The sequence below is a fragment of the Physeter macrocephalus genome, chromosome 2 (assembly GCF_002837175.3).
Source record: "Physeter macrocephalus isolate SW-GA chromosome 2, ASM283717v5, whole genome shotgun sequence".
Classification (NCBI taxonomy): Eukaryota; Metazoa; Chordata; class Mammalia; order Artiodactyla; family Physeteridae; genus Physeter; species Physeter macrocephalus.
The window spans coordinates 132,572,189-132,590,920 of record NC_041215.1 but is presented as its reverse complement, the minus strand read 5'-3'; the positions used below and the strand labels follow the sequence as shown (position 1 = coordinate 132,590,920).

The following is an 18,732-nucleotide window of genomic DNA, read 5'->3' as shown; positions in this document are numbered from 1 at the left end:
CGATGCAGGGGACACGGGTTCGTGCCACGGTCCGGGAAGATCCCACGTGCCGCAGAGCGGCTGGGCCCGTGAGCCATGGCCGCTGAGCCTGCGTGTCCGGAGCCTGTGCTCCACAACAGGAGAGGCCACAATGGTGAGAGGCCCGCGTACCACAAAAAAATAAAAAAAAAATCTATTCATTGCTTGCCTACAGTGGATGCTAGGGAACTGTAAATGAAAGAATCAAGCATTTATCTTTTTGTTTGCAGACTATACCTCACATCAACCAAATAGATAATGAGAAGATTTTTTTAATAGACATATCCCAGCTAACATAGTGAAGAAAGAATTTTAGACTATCACTGTTTTTCAACTCCTAATGAATTAATGGATCTAAGCAAGGATCCTGAAAAACTGCTAACAACTCCAAAAGAGCAACACCCAGACATTTAGAAGTTCAAAACAATACCCGTGCTTTTCTTGCCGAAAGAAAAAAAAAACTGGACCTGAGTCCGATCACGGCTCTAGGTCTGAGTACCAGTTTATAAGAAGTACAGGGGACAAGGGACCTGTTAAGTGCACCACAGGCCTGCAGTAAGCACTGTCCTGAAGTGGAAATCTCCTCCACTTCAAGAAATCAACTGCAGCGTGAGGCAGCCTGTAGGTTAAAGGAGACTTAGGAGAAATAGCAGGTAGGTGCAGTGTATGGAATTTATGTGGCCCTTGATTCAAACCAAAAGAACTGTAGTAACAGTTTAAGAGAAAGTAAGGAAATTTGAACACTGACAGAATATTTGTTATTTACGAGTTAATTTTTTTAGATATTATAATTATTTAAGAGTTACGTTTTTCAAAAGAAATCTTCACCTTTTAGAGCTGAGTACTGAACATCAATAAATGAAATGACACCTGACATTTGCTTCAAAAGGATGTGAGGAGCCAGTCAGGGGAAGTGGGCGGGGCGTTGGCAAACCAGACTGGCCGCAGCAGGACTTGGGGCTGGCAGTGGATACTTGAGGGTTCATTTTACTGTCCTCTGCATGTGTTTGAAATTTTCCATGATAAAACTTTTTTCTAAATTTTTTATTATTTTTAAATAAATTTATTTATTTTTATTTATTTTTGGCTGTGTTGGGTCTTTGTTGCTGCACTGGGCTTTCTCTAGTTGTGGCGAGTGGGGGCTACTCTTCGTTATGGTGTGCAGGCTTCTCATTGCAGTGGCTTCTCTTATTATGGAACATGGGCTCTAGGCACGTGGGCTTCAGTAGTTGAGCACGGGCTCAATAGTTGTGGCTCGAGGGCTCTAGAGCACAGTCTCAGTAGCTGTGGCACACAGGCTTGGTTGCTCCGTGGCATGTGGGATCTTCCCGGACCAGGGCTGGAACCTGCATCCCCTGCATAGGAACGCGGATTCTTAACCACTACACCACCAGGGAAGTCCCCAAACTTTTTTTAAATAAAATATTTTTTTTACCCTTTGTTACAAGTTGTAAATATTTACCCAGGTTTTCATTTGCCTTTTAACTTTAATACGTTTTTTGTTTGGGGGTGTTTTTAGCTTTAAAAAAAGGTTTATTATTGACTTACTGCCAGCAAGTGATACATATCATAGGAATCAGACATTAGAGTGTCCCTGATAAGGTTTGGACTTGTGCTAGATGATTCTAAGGAGGGATAAGGGCTAACTTTGGATTGGATGCTATGAAGAATTGGGGGGCAATTCAATATCTTATTTATATTTGTAAGTTGGAAGTGCGAAGAGGGACTAGAAATATCATTGGAAAGGCAGCAGTTACTTAGAGGAAAAGACGGTTAGTCATTTTGTGCCTGGGATGTGGCCTTGGGTAACTTCAGTGTTTTTTCGTTTCAAAGAACGGAAAGCACAGAATTTTTCCAAGGTGCGATGCGTATGTCTTTCTTCTGTTCTGTCCTGAACCCACTGCAGGCGGAGTCATTCCCCGTGCCTGCCCGCCCCCTCCCCAGCTGAAACCGCTCTGTCAAGGCTCTCAGTGGCCTCCATGTTGCTGTGTCCCGTGAGCAGGTCTCGGTCTTCATCCTACTTGCTCTTTCAGCAGCAGTGACATACTGGATGACTTTTGCCACTTGCTTTGAGAAGACCGCAGCTCTTTAGGTTTTCCTCCCACCTCTCAGGCCTACCCGTTCTCAGTCTGTGTTTCCTCTTCCCTGTGCCTTGTGAGCACCTCGTGCTCAAGTCGTAGATGCCGTACTCATATGTCCAGCTACTCTTCGGTTGTCTGATTGTCATCCCAAATTATAGCACACCCACAACAGAGCTCCTGATCTCTCTCAAACATACTTCACTCACATTTCCCTTTTCTATTACGGTGGCTCCCTTTTCTGCTTGCTTAGGCCAAAAACCTTGAAATCGTCTTTGATTCTTTTCTTTCTTACTTCATAATCAGTGTTTCAGGAAATCGTTTTGGTTCTACCATCAAGATCTATCTGGGATCTGATCCCATCTTATTCCTTTCACTGCTGTCACCCCTTCACCTCTCATCTGGATTATTCCAGCAGCTTCCTAACCGATCTCCTTCCTTCCAGCCTGACACCTCCCAGGGTGTGTTCGTACAAAGAAGTGGAGTAATCCTTTAAAGTGTAAGATCAGTCAGTCCTCTGCACACAACCCTGCTCTGCTTTCCCATCTCACTCGGGGTGAGGTGGGGGGGAGCCCCGAGTGACCTTGCAAGGCCCTGTGTGATCTGGCCCTTTGGTACCTTTAAAAAAAAAAAAAAAGTCTAACTATCACTCTCACTCGCTCTACTCCAGCCGCGTTGGTCACTATGCTGTTCCTCAAACAGGCCTTGACACCGGCAGTTTCCTCTATCTGGAACACAGGGTGAATGCTCAGTTGCTTGTTTTTCTTAAATAATGGAGGCCTTTGAGACTGCAATTTTCTTTGAATATGGCTTTGGTCCCATTCCCTGATTTTTTTAAATAAATTTATTTATTTTATTTATTATTTATTTTTGGCTGCGTTGGGTCTTCGTTGCGGTGCGCGGGCTTCTCACTGCGGTGACTTCTCTTGTTGCACAGCATGGACACTAGGCGCGCAGGCTTCAGTAGTTGTGGCTTGTGGGCTCTAGAGCGCAGGCTCAGTAGTTGTGGCGCACGGGCTTAGTTGCTCCACAGCATGTGGGATCTTCCCGGACCAGGGCTCAAACCCATGTCCCCTGCGTGGGCAGGCGGATTCTGAACGACTGCGTCACCAGGGAAGTCCCCATTCCCTATTTTAACATACTGTGTTGTCATTGTCATCATTTTCTAAACAATCTTTAATTCTAGAGTCTCTTTTATTTTTAATCAGACAAGTAATTGTGGATTTAGTCTTATTTTTTAAACTTTGGGGGGACTAAAAATCCCCCTTGGTCACCACCCTATTCTTGTCCCTTCCCCAGAAGTCACTGTTGTCATTGGACAGTATAATCTTATCCACATCAGTAGAGTGTATCCTTCCGTACCTTTGCCATGTGTGTACCAATGTGTGGGTATGTATGTACGTGTAGAAATAAGAGCGTGACTTGTATGGTTTTCTTTAAAATCATAAATGGGATCCCAGAACTTTGTTTCACTTAAAATATTTTAAAGATCTTTTAAGACCCGTAAATATAAATCTCTTTTATCCTTTTCATTGTTTTAAGACCTCTCATAGTTTATTTAAATGTTCCCCTGTTAATCCAGGGATGTCTGGATTGTTTGCCATTTTTCTCCTAATCCAAGCAGGGCAGCAGTGATCATCCTTTGTACTACTCCCGTCTGCTCTATTATAGTATAAATGAAATTTTACATACTGCTTTGCCCTAAATTTATTTAAGAATGTTTTTCCCCTCAAGAAGTTGGGAGTTTTTTATGACTATTTTTGTTTTGTTTAAACGTCTGGTAATCGTGTCTCGTTTATTGAATTGTGCCATGAGCTCACAGTATGCCTAGTTCTCCCCTCATGAGTTGATGTATGACCAGTTGTTTCTTAGATGATAAGTAAAAGCTAATCTCCTCCTCTAGGAGTCAGAGTTCTGTGAAATCAGCCTAATTAATCACATCTGGTCAAAAATACACTGTTAGTCCTCCTAAGAAGGGAATCATACCGCAGTCCTGGAAGTGGATGAACTTTTAGATAGACCTGGTTGCGAACACCGGAGACTGGTTTTCCCTGCTGAGTTGGCGCCACCTAGCCCTTCAGAAGCGCTTACTTAATCACTGCAGCATGTGTATCTTTATCTATTTGAGAATTACTAAATATAATCAGACTCAGATAGGCCCAGGGTCAAAAAAGGGTGTTTCTCACAATACTGTAACTCAGATATAGAACAACTAATGAACATAGTGTTTTTTTCTTACAGTGTTTAAAGGTAATGCTGGAGAAATCTGGCCTTTCAGGTAAGTTACAGACCATGATGATACATAAGTTTATCCACATCCTTTACCTATAATAAATTTTCTATAAGCCTAATGAAAACTTTTCAAACTTTTTTTTCCTCCGGGGTTGTCAGTTATGCTTTACATTTCTATACGTACATAATTCTCCTGGTTCTTGTTTGCAGGCTAAAAGAAAACTAGTTGGAGGTTAGCCTACTTCTAAGGAAAGAGGGCCTAGATAGGAAACAACAAAGGTACAAAAGAGATACAGTTAAGATTTAGACCCTCTGGAATTTCCTAGATCTTTTGCTGAATTTCTTTTTTTAACCTCATGGATTCAGAATTTCAATGCATTGTGTTTCATGCCAGTATTTCTGTGTCTAGATTAGGGAATGTAATATGAATGAAAAAAATAAACCCCGGGTTTATTTTTTGCTCAACTTCTAGGAGTTGCTGTGCGATGCCTCAGGTCATCTCGACAGTAGTCCCCCCTTCCGGGGTCATCCCCCGTTCCCACTTTACAGATGCTGAAAATGGTTAAACGGCTTACCCAGTTACAGAGCAAGTAGCTAAGTGGCTCTGATTTCAGAACTCTGATTTCTTTCTACCATGCTGTGCTATGAAGTAATGGTGTTCACTCTTAACTTACTGGTTTTTTTAAACAAACTTAGATTAAGATAAATATCTATATAAATCTTACTGCATTTAAAACTAGAACCGATGACAAAAGAGGGTCTACAAAGAACAGTATTGGGATTCAAAACCTGTGGCCTGTGCAGGAGAAATGTGAGGCCTATGTTTCTTCCCTTGTCTGTAGCTTCTTTCGGTGGGTGGGGGAGTTGACTGTTATAAAACATTGCTAGTTTTTTAACCATCAGGATTTTCAACTTTTGCTCAGTTCCCTCTCCCCGAAAAAAATTCTCTCCCCATGTCGTGAGTGTGTAGCAAGCATGCTGAAAAACTGAAATCTGATTAACCTTCATAACTGTTCATTTGTACCAGCTACATTGAAGCACCGTGCCAAAAGGACACGCTTTCGTTAGATCGCTGCTGATGGGATAGGACAGGTTTGCTGTACATGTTATCAGCTGCTGAGCGATGTTAGCGTGTATTTTCATCTAAGACAGTGAAATAAAACTCAACTTCATGATTTTAGGAGGGATTCTGTGCTTGCGTATGTACATCTGTCTATGCTTAACGTGTGGTGTGGATGCGCCTGTGTACTTGTAAATAATAAAGGTGTAAGTAGATGTTGCATACTAGTGCCAAGTCTTATTTTTATTTGCAAGTATACAGGTCTTGGTGGAATATAGAGAAAATTAACCAAGTTGGGGCAGTGACTTAATTTTTTTTCAGGCCCTGGAGGAGATAATTTACTTTAAAAATTAGTTAATACTTACTAGATCATATCCCATTTGATATTCATTTATCCAGAAGGGTCATTCCTGACAAACTCTTAAAACATATTATTCTGAGTTCTTTTTCATCTGATTTTGATTCCTTCATAGGAGACGCATGGCATTTACGAAAAATGGATTGGTGCTATGAAGCTGGGGAGGCTTTATGTGAAGAAGTAAGATTATTTCTATACATTTCATTTGTAAAGTGATTGTGTTTATTTTGTATTTTCATAAGGATACCACCCTACTCATGTGAATCAATTCTAGAGAAAGCGTTCCTTTTTTTTTTAGGATATACAAATCCACCTGTGGGTCTACTTTTTCCTTACTGCAATTCTTTCATAGAGTCAGAGGGAAAGTTTCAGCTAAGTGGGAACATCGTCTAACACCTGTATTGAGTCCTCTTTTGATAAGAGAATATGTCTCTAGTAGTAGTTCTTCATTAACAGGCAGAGAACTACAGAGAAAAGACATTTGAACCAGTGAAAGAATTTGAAGATACACTCTGAATTTTGAATCCTGAATATTTTAATCTGAGAGTTTCTCTGTAAGTTAATGATGGCAGAATTCATCTTACCAACCAATCACTTAGGCTCTGATTCAAACTGCGTCACTAAATCCTGCCCAGACTCTTAGGGTAGACTTAGGAGCAGTGTTATCACAGGATGGTTGGAATCTGGTTAATCTTTTTTCTTCTTCTTCTTCTTTTAAAAAATTTTTATTGAAGTGTAGTTGATTTACAATGTTGTGTTAGTTTCAGGTGTACAGCACAGAGATTCAGTTAAATGTATATATTCTATTTTAGATTCTTTTCCATTATTGATTATTATAAGATATTGAGATAGTTTCCTGTGCTGTACAGTAGGTCCTTATTGGTTATCTCTTTTATATATAGTAGTGTGTATCTGTTAATCCCAAACTCATAATTTATCCCTCCCCCGCTTCCCCCTTTGGTAACCATAAGTTTGTTTTCTATGTCTGTGAGTCTATTTCTGTTTTGTATATAAGTTCATTTGTACCATTTTTTTAGATTCCACGTGTAAGTGATATCACATGATATTTGTCTTTCTTTGACTTAACTTCACTTAGTATGACAATCTCTAGGTCCATCTGTGTTACTGAAAATGGCATTATTTCTTTTTTTAATGGCTGAGTAATATTCCACTGTATATATGTACCACATCTTCTTTATCTAGTCATCTGTCAGTGGGCATTTAGGTTGTTTCCATGTCTTGGCTGTTGTATATCATGCCACTGTGAACATTGCGGTGTATGTATGTTTTCATATTAGCGTTTTCTCCAGATATATGCCCAGGAGTGGGACCACTGGATCATATGGTAGCTCTATTTTTAGTTTTTTAAGGAACCTCCATAGTGTTCTCCACAGTGGCTGCACCAATCTACATTCCCACCAACAGTGCAAGAGGGTTCCCTTTTCTCCACACCCTCTCCAGCATTTATTATTTTTTATTTTTTAAAATAAATTTATTTATTTATTTTTGGCTGCATTGGGTCTTCATTGATGCGCGGGCTTTCTCTAGTTGTGGTGAGCAGGGGCTGCTCTTCATTACGGTGCGCAGGCTTTTCATTGCAGTGGCTTCTCTTGTTGCAGAGCACAGGCTCGAGGCACGTGGGCTTCGGTAGTCGTGGCACACGGGCTCGGTAGTCGTGGCTCGCGGGCTCTAGAGCGCAGGCTCAGTAGTTGTGGCACACGGGCTCGGTAGTTGTGGCTCGCGGGCTCTAGAGCGCAGGCTCAGTAGTTGTGGCACATGGGCTTAGTTGCTCCGCGGCATGTGGGATCTTCCCGGACCAGGGATTGAACCTGTGTCCCCTGCATTGGCAGGCGGATTCTTAACCACTGCGCCACCAGGGAAGTCCCTCTAGTATTTATTACTTACAGACTTTTTGATGATGGCCATTCTGACTGGTGTGAGGTGATAACGGTGCAGTTTTGATTTGCATTTCTCTGATAATTAGCGAGGTGAGCATCTTTTCATGTTGGTTAATCATCTTATTGTTGCTCCAAGTAGCATCAGAGCTCACAGTCCAAATCCCTGGCCTTAGAAGTGGACCCAGGACAAAGCTTTGTGAGGAAGCTTAGACAATTGTGCTCGCTCCCCTTTCCCCCAGTCTTCAGCCGCCTGCTTCCTGTTCACCGAGACGCTGGCAGCGAGCATCAGCAGAGGTTGGTCTAGAGCAGGGCCTTGCGGGGAACAGTGCTTGCTGTGTAGCAGTCGGGGACAATACAGAGAGGCTCCTCTTGAGTCCTGGCCAGGAATTTGACTGCCTAGAGTAAAAAGTGAACCTCAAAGAATCCTCAGGACATACCGTTTGGATGTCAAAAGAGTATATCTAGTCAAACGGTTTCCTTATTTTCCCCTCTTATTAATTCCTAAATCAGTATCAAACAGTTCATCTAAAAGCAAACTCATTACCCTCAGAACTGGCTCCGCTTCCCAGATTTGCTTCTTGTCTTTCTCATCCTGATCTTTTTCAGCCTGAAGTGTGGCTTATGCTACTTACCTTACATCCGTCATATATGGTCTCAGCCTTCAGTCAGTTTCTCTACTCCTTCTTGACCATTCCCACTGCTGGCCTCCTGGTTCAAGCCCTGTTTTCTTGTTTTTTGTGTGTGTTTTTTGGCCTCTTACCTAAGTTACTACAACTGGCTTCCCTGAGCCCATGTGTTCCCCACTTCAGTATGTCACAGGTGTGGCAGCTTAGATGGATCTTTAAAAACCCCCTTCGCAGAAATCTTGAGTGGCTTTTTGAAAGCAGCTGAAAACTCTTTTTTTTTTTTTCTGTTCCACATCCCTTTGACCTGTGACCACCTTTCCGACCCGGTTTTCTTTCCCGTTTCTCTCCAGCAGATACCTCCTATTCTAATTAATCTAGTCTCTTAGCTCTTCCCCAAAACAAGTCATACTGACTCTTGACTTAACCTTGACTTCTCTGTGTTCTTCTTTCCTTGAGAAATTCCTTCTTGTTTCCTCTGGTTTTCCCAAATCCAGCCCATCTTTTAGGCTTAACTACAATTTTATCTTCTGTAAATTAGTCTGTCATTTCTTATCTCATCCATCTCCCTTCCTTTAATCTTTTACAGTTCATAATTATACAGTTTTAATATATAATGATATACTTTTTTATGGTTTTAGCTTATTTCCATCTCGTCAATATCTGCTTCGTTATTCATTTACTTATTTCTTGAAAGGGCAATAGAGGCATAGGGTTTTTTAAAAAAGATCGAATGGTCTCTTTGTTCCTTTCAGAAGTCATAAGTGACAAAAAAGACTTTCACTTTCTGTATTCCCAGGATGCAGCACTGAAAGAGCTTATGCTCTCTTCCGGAGACACTTTGCTTTTAATTGAAGGAAAACTTCCTCCTCTGGTAAGATTTTGCTCCTGAATAGACATTTTGTAAAAAACAGTTACTATTTTATGATTGCAAGGATGATATGTTCTCATTGTGTGAAAATGGGGAAGTACGATCATAAAGAGAATAGAGTACTTACCCAAAACCCTACCAGTCAGACAGCTACCATATTTTACATCTTTATATATTTTCTTCCTATAAAGTCAAATTGTATGTACAATTTTATTTCCTACTTTTTATATTTTATTTTTTAACCTGACCATAAAATCCAGAAACAATCATTATATCCAATATATGACTTACCACAGTTTTATTCACCTGTATCCCTGTTGTTCGGATTTTAGCTTGTTTTAAATTTTTTGTTCCTATAAATAGTAATAAATATAAATCCTTCTTAAGACAATTCTAAAGATGGAATTAACAAGCCAAATTTGTTTTCCCAAAGAGTCGTACCAAGTTTACAGTCCTAATGTGGTTCGTGAGAGGGCTCACACCACTGCTCTTCCATAGACACTGTGTATTACCACTTGGAAAAGCCATTACTTATTAGTTTGTTTTTGTTTTAATGTGGACACATGTAAAGATGAAAATGACCCAGAATTCCAGCATTCAGATAATCATTTGCTTATGATTAGAAAACTCAGACAGTGTAGAAGGCTATAAAATGATAAACAGAAGTTTCTCCCATATCTTTCTCTCCAGAAAGAGCCACAATAAACTTATTTTTCCTTGTGTATCCTTCCAAGAAAAAAATTATGCCTGTTTGTATGCTGAATGTAAATATGTGCGTATCCTTTTCAAAGTTTACATAAAGGGGGTCATAATCTATGCACTGTTTTATACCTTTTTTTGTTTGTTTTTATTCATTTAATATATCTTGAGGATCTCGCATCAGCACATACAGACCTACCTTATTCTTTTTCATGACTTCATAGTGTTCTGTTGTATTTTATACCGTGCTCTTTATAGTTAATTTTTGAATTGATAGTATTCATGATACAAAATTCAAAGTGTATAAAAAGCTGGGCCAGGAAAAGTATCCCCCATCCCTCCTGTCCCCCTGCCACTTGGGGTCCTCCCTCCACAGGCAGCCAGCTTCCTCTGTATCCTTCCAGAGGCACGTGCTTTTTAATGCACACACACACACGTATGTATGTGTATATACATAACATATATGTACACATTCATATGTATATACATATTTTTATTTACACAAATGATTATAAGCTTGACACCCTATTCTGCACCTAGCTTTTTTCATTACCCCCGTATATATGCCATATTAGTACCCATAAAGTTATCTCATTCTATTTGATGTATATGGAGGTACCATGATTTATTTTTTAACCAATCTCTTTTCAAAGAATATTTAGGTTGTATCCAGTCTTTTGGTGATACAAATAACACTGCCAAAAATATCGTTGATTTGCCATTTTGCACATATGTATCTGCAGGATATTCCTAGAATTGAAATTGCTTTGTCAAAGTTATGGCCTACCGTAATATAACCAGTCTTCTGAAGAGGGACCTTGAGGTTGTTTCATGGTTTTTGCTACCATAAATGATTTACAGTGAATATCTTTGTATGCATGGGCTAGTGTATCAGAAGGTAAAATCCTAACCATGGAATGGCTGGGTCAAAGGGCTTGGGCATTTTAAATTTTGACAGCACCAAATTACCATCCAGAAACTTGGCAGCAGTTTATACTCCTGGAACCAATTTACAGGAGTTCAGGTTTACTTACAGTTTCACCAACATAGAATATTATTAGACTTTCTGGTTTTTGACAGGTGAAAAAAAATGGAGTTTTTTGCTCTGATTTACATTTATTTATTTACTGCATGGAAGTTGAGTGTTTATTAATCTTCACCAATTTGATAAACAGAAAAATATTCTCATTTTAATATGCATGTCTTGAAATACACATTTAAAATACTTTACATGTTTTTTTTTCACATTCTCATCTTCTCTTGTTGGAAATTGAGCACTGTAATAGCAACTGATCTTTCATTTAGTAAATCTATTCAAGTTCTTTACCCACTCAAAAAAGGGGTGGGGAAGAATCAGTTAAATCAGTAAAACTGAAATTACAGAGTGTGTTTAAGGAGACGAGTTTATTTCATGAAGTTGGTATATAGGAATGCACCTTAGATCAATAGGTTGTTGGATCTCTATAAAGTTCCTTTAGAAACTTATAAATAAAAACTGCATGTAACTGGTGCATTGTGCTATGGTGCCCTTACATTGCCTGAAAACATTTATGTAGTTTGTTCTATCAAATGTTTTGTTAGTTTGTTTATGCTTTTCACTTACTGTAGCTACTAAGATACAGAACAGGGACTTCCCTGGTGGCGCAGTGGATAAGACTCCGCGCTCCCAGTGCAGGGGGCCCGGGTTTGATCCCTGGTCAGGGAAATAGATCCCACATGCATGCTGCAACTAAGAGCTTGCATGCCACAACTAAGGAGCCCTGGAGCCACAACTAAGGAGCCAGTGAGCCACAACTAAGACCCAGTGCAATGAAATTTTAAAAAAGAAGATATAGAACATTGGTCCCAGTCATCCTAAAGACTGATTTTTATGATTTTAAACTTTGATTGTAAAAACAGTAAGCAAGTATAATACATGACAGTTAATACATACATCTTAAGGAAAAATAAATTCAGGAACATTTTCTGTATCAAGATGTTTCTTTCTGGGAATTCCCTGGTGGTCCAGTGGTTAGGACTCCTTGCTTTCACTGCCGAGGGCACAGGTTCTTTCCCTGGTCAGGGAACTGAGATCCCACAAGATGCTTGGCATGGCCAAAAAAAAGTTTCTTTCTGTGGAAGTAGAAGTTGACTTAATCTGTGTGCATCACAGCAGTTGGAAATCTCCATTCCTCAGGGTTTCCTGAAGGTGCCCATCTGGTGGTACCAGCCACGGGGTTCCTTGCATCACTGGAAGAGTCATCAGGACCAGACAAACTGTACCTTTTCTCAAGGCGGGGTCTGGAGAGCTAATTCCATCCAAGGTGAGAACACAGCAGAATTACAGCAGCCTCTGTGTCTTAAAGAAAAGTAAAAAGATTGCTTCTGCTGAGAGGCAACTGAAATAGGTATTTTTTAAATATAAGGTTGAAAGTCAAAATCTATTCCATAATTCATAGTATAATAATACCATCCTATTTTTATACAGTGGTTTGTAACCTCTATAAAATACCATCTTTTTTTTTTGGCTTTACCTTTCATTTGCCATCTGTTATTTTTATTATCATTATTATTACAGCAATATATTACATTTTTTCAAGGAATTGTTATATAATATCACCTCTCAAGCGCCTCATGGCAACAGGAATAGCGGCCCCAGTTATTGTAACAAACTAAGACATTGAAGCTTCAGTCGCTTCCATTGACTTCACTGCAGCCCCAAGGGGCGGAGAGGCAGGGCTGGAGTCCGGACCCCACGCAGCTCCTGTTCTTTCTGCTGCTACCACCCAGGAGGAGCTCCTTCAAGGGCGTTCCAGCTCACTGACTTCTGAGAAGACTCCCAGACAGGGTATAAACGTATTGTTTCACTCTAAGTTTCTTCTCCACAGGCAGAATTCAGCGCACAAGTCATGATGAGCAAAGGCAGGGAGTCTGAATTGCCACTGTAAAAAGTGGACTTCCTTATAAGAAGATACAAGTTAATCTCCTTTGTAATTGTAGATAAAGAGAATATATTTTTAGTAGGACCAAGTTTTTATATTTTTTTCCTTTTATCATGCTTAATTATTTAGCTTTTTTAATGCCTTGAAGTATTATATACTTACATTTCTTTTTACCTTTTAAAATTCAGTACTGAAACTAACATAAATGGTCTTACTTTTTGAAGTTACGATTATGTGTATAGAGCAATAAAATACTTCATGTTGAATTAGCTATGAAATTGGCATTAAGTTATTTTTTGTTTGAGTTATATTAGACATGTTAATTCTAAAAATGATTTTGTGATAGAATAATAATTACAACTTAAAAAGCAGTGTGTTTCTCCGTGAAAGTAAAGAAAACAGTTCATTTTTTTGGTAGTCCTTCTGTATCACAACATATGGCAAATACTTTTATTTCTGAGAATTTCCTAAAAGTGTCTTTCAGGTAGTACCAGCTTACAGCATCCTTAAGACACAAGAAGGACCACTCATGAAGAGAGCTTTTTTACTTAATTTACTTATAATTAATTTCCTATTATGTATTAGCAGTGTGCCCAGCAGTAAGCAAAGACATTTAACTAAAGCAAAAATGAGTCAAATTACTGATTTCAAATTTAGTTATCAACTTTTATATCCAGAGTTTTATATGAGAGAGCATTTTGTTTTCCCCCTTTTAAAACAAATGTAGAAAGGCCTTCTTATTGTCAAGAATTCTTTTAGTCAGTAAACATTTATTGGACATTTATTGTGTGGCACCCACCATTCCTGGCACTGGAGAGACAAACAAGATAGATGACCTGTTCTCTCTTGAAAATCATGTTCTGTAGGGGAGACAGATTAGGTTAAAAAAAAAAAAAAAATATATATATATATATATATATATATATGTAAAAAAACACATGTATACACACACATAAGAAAACAGACAAAAGAGTAACAAGTTGGGACAAGTGTTATGGAGAGAAACAGGTTAAATAAAAGATGAGAGCAGGGCAGAGTATCCAAGCAGCAGAGTCCTCTTTGAGGAAGCAGAGGGTGTGGGAAAGAGCATTCCAGGTAGACAGCACAAGTGTAAAACTCCTCAAAGCCACTCTAGTGAGAAGACCTGGTGCTGTGCCCACAGCATGCTCCCTGGCTGCCCATCTGCTGGGCCCTGCTTCCTCCCCGTGAAGTCCTGAGGGGCTGACTTGAGGAATTCAGATTCTGCGTTGCTTGGATGGAATCGTACTAAACCCGTTTGCAGTATCAAAACGTGGCCTGCATTTCAGAAATAAGAACTAAGTACGTCTAAAGCTCCTGTCAGACATCTTGCTCTGTCCTCTGTAGATGCTTCCAGTGACGCGCATGCAGAAGTTTCCCTCCGCTACTTGGGAGACGTTGACATCTCAGAAGATGCTACGTTGGGGGAGCTGAAGTCTCAGGTCAGCCTTCCTCCTGCAGCGCACCTTGGTGGTGATCTGGCTGCTTCCAGTGAGATATTAATATATTCTTCTATTTCCTTTTCCCTCAATTACAGTCTGTTCTGATAGGGCGTGTGTTATATGCCGTGTTCCGTGGTGAGTACGCCACAGGCCACACACACATACCGCTCAGACAGCTCCCTGGGTTTGTTTCTACCAGTTGCCTGTGGCTTTCATTTATCCCCTCTCTGACAGGCATGCTGTGCTTTCATTTGAAATCTCCTCAGTGACTTGCAGCTTATGTTCATTTTGATTTTTTAGGGAAACATTTGTTGGAACATTTGTAAAGCATTCACTTTACTCCTTTATTTACATTGTTTTTGTGTCATTGTGATTCATGTGTTAAATGTTGTTAGTAAAAGCTGTGTTGTCAGTTGCTCAGGAAGTCAGAATATCAGCTTTATGTTCGGATGTTAAACTAGATAACTGTATTGTTTTCCTGGACATTAATACCCACAGACAGTGTTCTGTCCAAATGGAAAGGCTGGGTTGAATACAACACAAAATGCTTGAGAAGCATCTTATTCTCATTGGATTAAAATGAACATCCCTTCTTGCTCTTAAAGGAAAAAGTGTAGGTGCACGTAAGGTGAATATCAGTCATTGATTGACTTCTGTGTGTCTTCAATATCTGAAATACCTTCCTCAAAAAAAACAAATGGTCTTATTCTAATAAGAACAAGTAGAGACTTTTTTTTGTTATATTAGATTAAAAGATACAAAATTGCTGTTTCTAGATTTAAAACGGATGAATATTGGCCATTTTATGTACTACAGCCTAAGTATAGAAATAGTTATCCACTCCTACAGAATTAGTCCAGCGGTTTGGGCCTAGCATTTGGATCCAGAGATTCTGAAATATTTCAAAATCAGAAGTTATTTCCATGGCAGAGCAAACTTTGTTGAATTGTATGAGCACAGATGGAAGTTGAAGATGAGTCCTTGCTTTATTAGAGAGGCCTCTGCTCTTGAGTTACAGTCATATAGAAATTAATTTTAAAGTTTCATTTTCTAAAACATAATCATTGAAAAGCAGCTTTTGGCTCAGATTTAGAAACAGAAAAGTCACTTATCTCTCAGGCTGATTTCAGTAGAGAGGAATACAAAAATTACTCAGGGTTAATTTCATTTAAACGATATTCCTGTGGATTTTTTGGTAGATATTATCATTACCTAAGATAGTCTTTCCCTTAAATGTCATTGTGTAGCACTTCATTTTTTGTTCCTAAAGCAGTCTGTTTTTAAGAGTGCTTTTTCCGATGTCTGTTTCTTTTCTAGGCCATGACCTTGCCCTCCTTCTCGGAGTTTTCCATCCCATCGCCCGCCTTCCTTAGAGCCTGGACGGTGGAAAGTAGGCGCCCCGGCAGGCTCTTACGAGTCCACTATCAGCGGCTCAGGTAGGGCTCTCAGTTGAACATTCCCCAACAGGTCATTCCACGTTTGTCATGTCGATGATACTTTTTATCATAAATTAAACTCTGAGACAACTTCAGTTTCTCATATTAAGTATAAATGTAGTTTCATCTGTTTTTACTATGGTCCAGAGACTGTGAACAAAATTTTGATTGTTTCCCCCCCCAGCTTTATTGAGATATAATTGCCATATAACACTGTATAAATTTAAGGTGTACAACCTATTGATTTGACAGACATATATTGCAGAATGATTACCACCATAGCATTAGCGAACAACCTCCATCACATCATATAATCGCCATTTCCTTTTTGTGAGAACATTTAAGGTCTACTTTCTTATTAGCAACTTTCAAGTATATAATTCAGTGTTATAAGATGAATATGTTCTGGGGATGTCATGTACAGCATGTTGATTATAGTTTATAACTGGAAGTATGTACCCTTTGACCAACATCTCCCCTTTTCAGCCAGTCCCAGTCCCTGGTAACCACCATCCTAGTCCCTGTTTCTATTAGTTCAGCTTGTTTAGATTCCACATATAAGTGATATCATACAGCAGTTGTCTTATCTCACTTAGCATAATGCCCTCAGGGTCCATCCATGTTGTCTCAAACAACAGGATGTCCTTCTTTCTTATGACTGAATGATATTCCTTTGTGTGTACACATACATACATACACCACATCTTTATCCATTCACTGGTTAACAGACACTAGGTTTTTCTATATCTTGCCTAGTGTGCATAATGCTGCAATGAACATGGGAGTGCAGATAATCTCTTTGAGATCCTGTTTTCATTTCCTTTGGTGAGGTACCCAGAAGTGGGATTGCTGGATCATATGGTAGTTCTATTTTTAATTTTCTAAGGAACCTCCATACTGTTTTTCCAGAGTGGCTGAACCAATTTACATTCCCACCAGCACTGAACAAGGGTTCCCTTTCCTCCACATCCTCAAAAACACTTGCTATCTGCTATCTCTTGTCTTTTTGATGATAAGCATTCTAACAGGTGTGAGATGATACCTCATTGTGGTTTTGATTTGCATTTCCCTGATGATTAATGATGTTGAGTACCTTTTCATGTACCTGTTGGCCATTAGTATGTCTTCTTTAAAAAAAAAAAAGTCTGGGGCTTCCCTGGTGGCGCAGTGGTTGAGAGTCGGCCTACCGATGCAGGGGACGTGGGTTCGTACCCCGGTCTGGGAAGATCCCATGTGCCGCGGAGCGGCTGGGCCCGTGAGTCATGGCCGCTGAGCCTGCGCGTCTGGGGCCTGTGCTCGGCAACGGCAGAGGCCACAACAGTGAGAAGCCCGTGTACCGCAAAAAAAAAAAAAAAAGTCTGTTCACGTCCTCTGCCATTTTAAAATCAGATTGCTTTTTGCTATTGAGTTGTATGAGTTCTCTATATACTTTGAATATTAACCCCTTAGATTTGCAAACACTTTCTGCTGCTTCATAGGTTGCCTTTTCATTTTGTTGATGGTTTCTTTTGCTGTGCAGAAGCTTTTTATTTTGATGTAGTCCCACTTGTTTATTTTTGCTTTTATTGCTTTTGCTTTTGGTGTCAAATCCAGAAAATCATTGCCAAGGCTGATGTCAAGGAGCTTACTCCTCTGTCTTCTTCTAGGAGTTTTACAATTTCAGGTCTTAACGTTCAAATCTTTTAATCTATTTTAAGTTGATTTTTGCATAAGGTGTAAGATAGGGGTCTAGTTTCGTTCCTTCGCATGAGACTGTCCAGTCCCCCCAGCACCATTTATTGAAGAGACTCTTTTCCCCATTGTGTGTTCTTGGCTCCTATGTCATAAATTAATTGACCATATATGCATGCGTTTATTTCTGGGCTCTCTATTGTGTTCTTTTTTTTTTTTTTGGCCATGCTGTGTGGCATGCGGGATGTTAGTTCCCTGACCAGGGATCGAACCCACGCCCCCTGCAGTGGAAGTGAGGAGTCTTAACCACCGGACCACCAGGGAAGTCCCTCTTTTGGGTTCCATTGATGTATGTGTCTGTGTTTATGCCGGTACTATACCGTTTTGATTACTATAGCTTTATAGTATAGTTTGAAATGAGGGAGCATGATGCCATCAGCTTTATTCTTCTTTCTTTTTTTTTTTTAAATTTTATTTATTTTTATTTATTTTTTGGCTGCGTTGGGTCTTCGTTGCTTCGCGCGGGCTTTCTCTAGTTGCGGCAAGCGGGGGCTACTCTTCGTTGCGTTGCGAGGGCTTTTCATTGCAGTGGCTTCTCTTGTTGCAGAGCACAGGCTCTAGGCGCGCAGGCTTATTGGCAGGCGGATTCTTAACCACTGAGCCACCAGGGAAGCCCTGTTCTTCTTTCTTAAGAAAAGATTGCTTTGACTATTCAAGGTCTTTTGTGGGTCTATACCAATTTTAGAATTGTTTTTTCTATTTCTAATTGAAAAATGCTTTTGAAATTTTGATAAGGATTGCACTGAATTTGTCGATTGTTTTGGGTAGTATGGACATTTTAACAATGTTCTCCCCATCCATGACAATGGAACAGATTTCCATTTATTTGAATCTTCAGTTTCTTTCATCAGTGTCTTATAGTTTTCAGTGTACAGATCTTTTACCTCCTTGGTTAAATTTAATCCGAAGTATTTTATTCTTTTTGGTGCTGTTGGAAATGGGATTGTTTTCTTAATTTCTCTTTCTGATAATTTACTGTTGGTATATAAAATGCAGCTGATATTTATATATTGATTTTGTATCTCACAACTTTACTGAATTCATTTATTAGTTTTAACAGATTTTTGGTGGAGTCTTTAGAGTTTTCTATAAATATCATCATGTAATCTGCAGATGGAGACAACTTTACTTTGTCCTTTCCAATCTGGATGCCTTTTATTTTTTTTTTCTTGTCTAATTGCTCTGGCTAGCACTTCCACCAGTGTGTTGCATATGAGTGGCAAGAGTGGGCATCCTTGTCTTATTCCTGATCTCAGAGGCAAAGCTTTCAGCTTTTCACCATTGAGTATGATACTAGCCATGGGCTTTTCATATATGACCTTTATTGCATTGAGGTACATTCCTTCT

The 18,732-nt window shown here is 39.5% G+C and overlaps 1 protein-coding gene across 12 annotated transcripts in view; it reads left to right on the top strand.

Annotated features, from left to right (window-relative positions):
* USP40 (ubiquitin specific peptidase 40) overlaps nt 1-18,732 on the top strand; it is a 97,446-nt gene that overhangs the window by 69,634 nt on the left and 9,080 nt on the right. For 8 of the 12 annotated variants that reach the window (XM_055090599.1, XM_007103190.4, XM_055090597.1 and 5 more), the window contains 6 exons: nt 4,338-4,374; nt 5,862-5,926; nt 9,067-9,141; nt 12,014-12,140; nt 14,124-14,218; nt 15,536-15,654. In XM_055090599.1, coding sequence (XP_054946574.1) covers nt 4,338-4,374; nt 5,862-5,926; nt 9,067-9,141; nt 12,014-12,140; nt 14,124-14,218; nt 15,536-15,654 — 518 coding nt within the window. Of the gene's footprint in view, nt 1-4,337; nt 4,375-5,861; nt 5,927-9,066; nt 9,142-12,013; nt 12,141-12,503; nt 12,665-13,627; nt 14,268-15,535; nt 17,953-18,732 lie in introns of those variants that run through there. The other 4 variants (XR_008619321.1, XM_055090607.1, XM_055090624.1 and 1 more) reach the window with 4 other exon arrangements.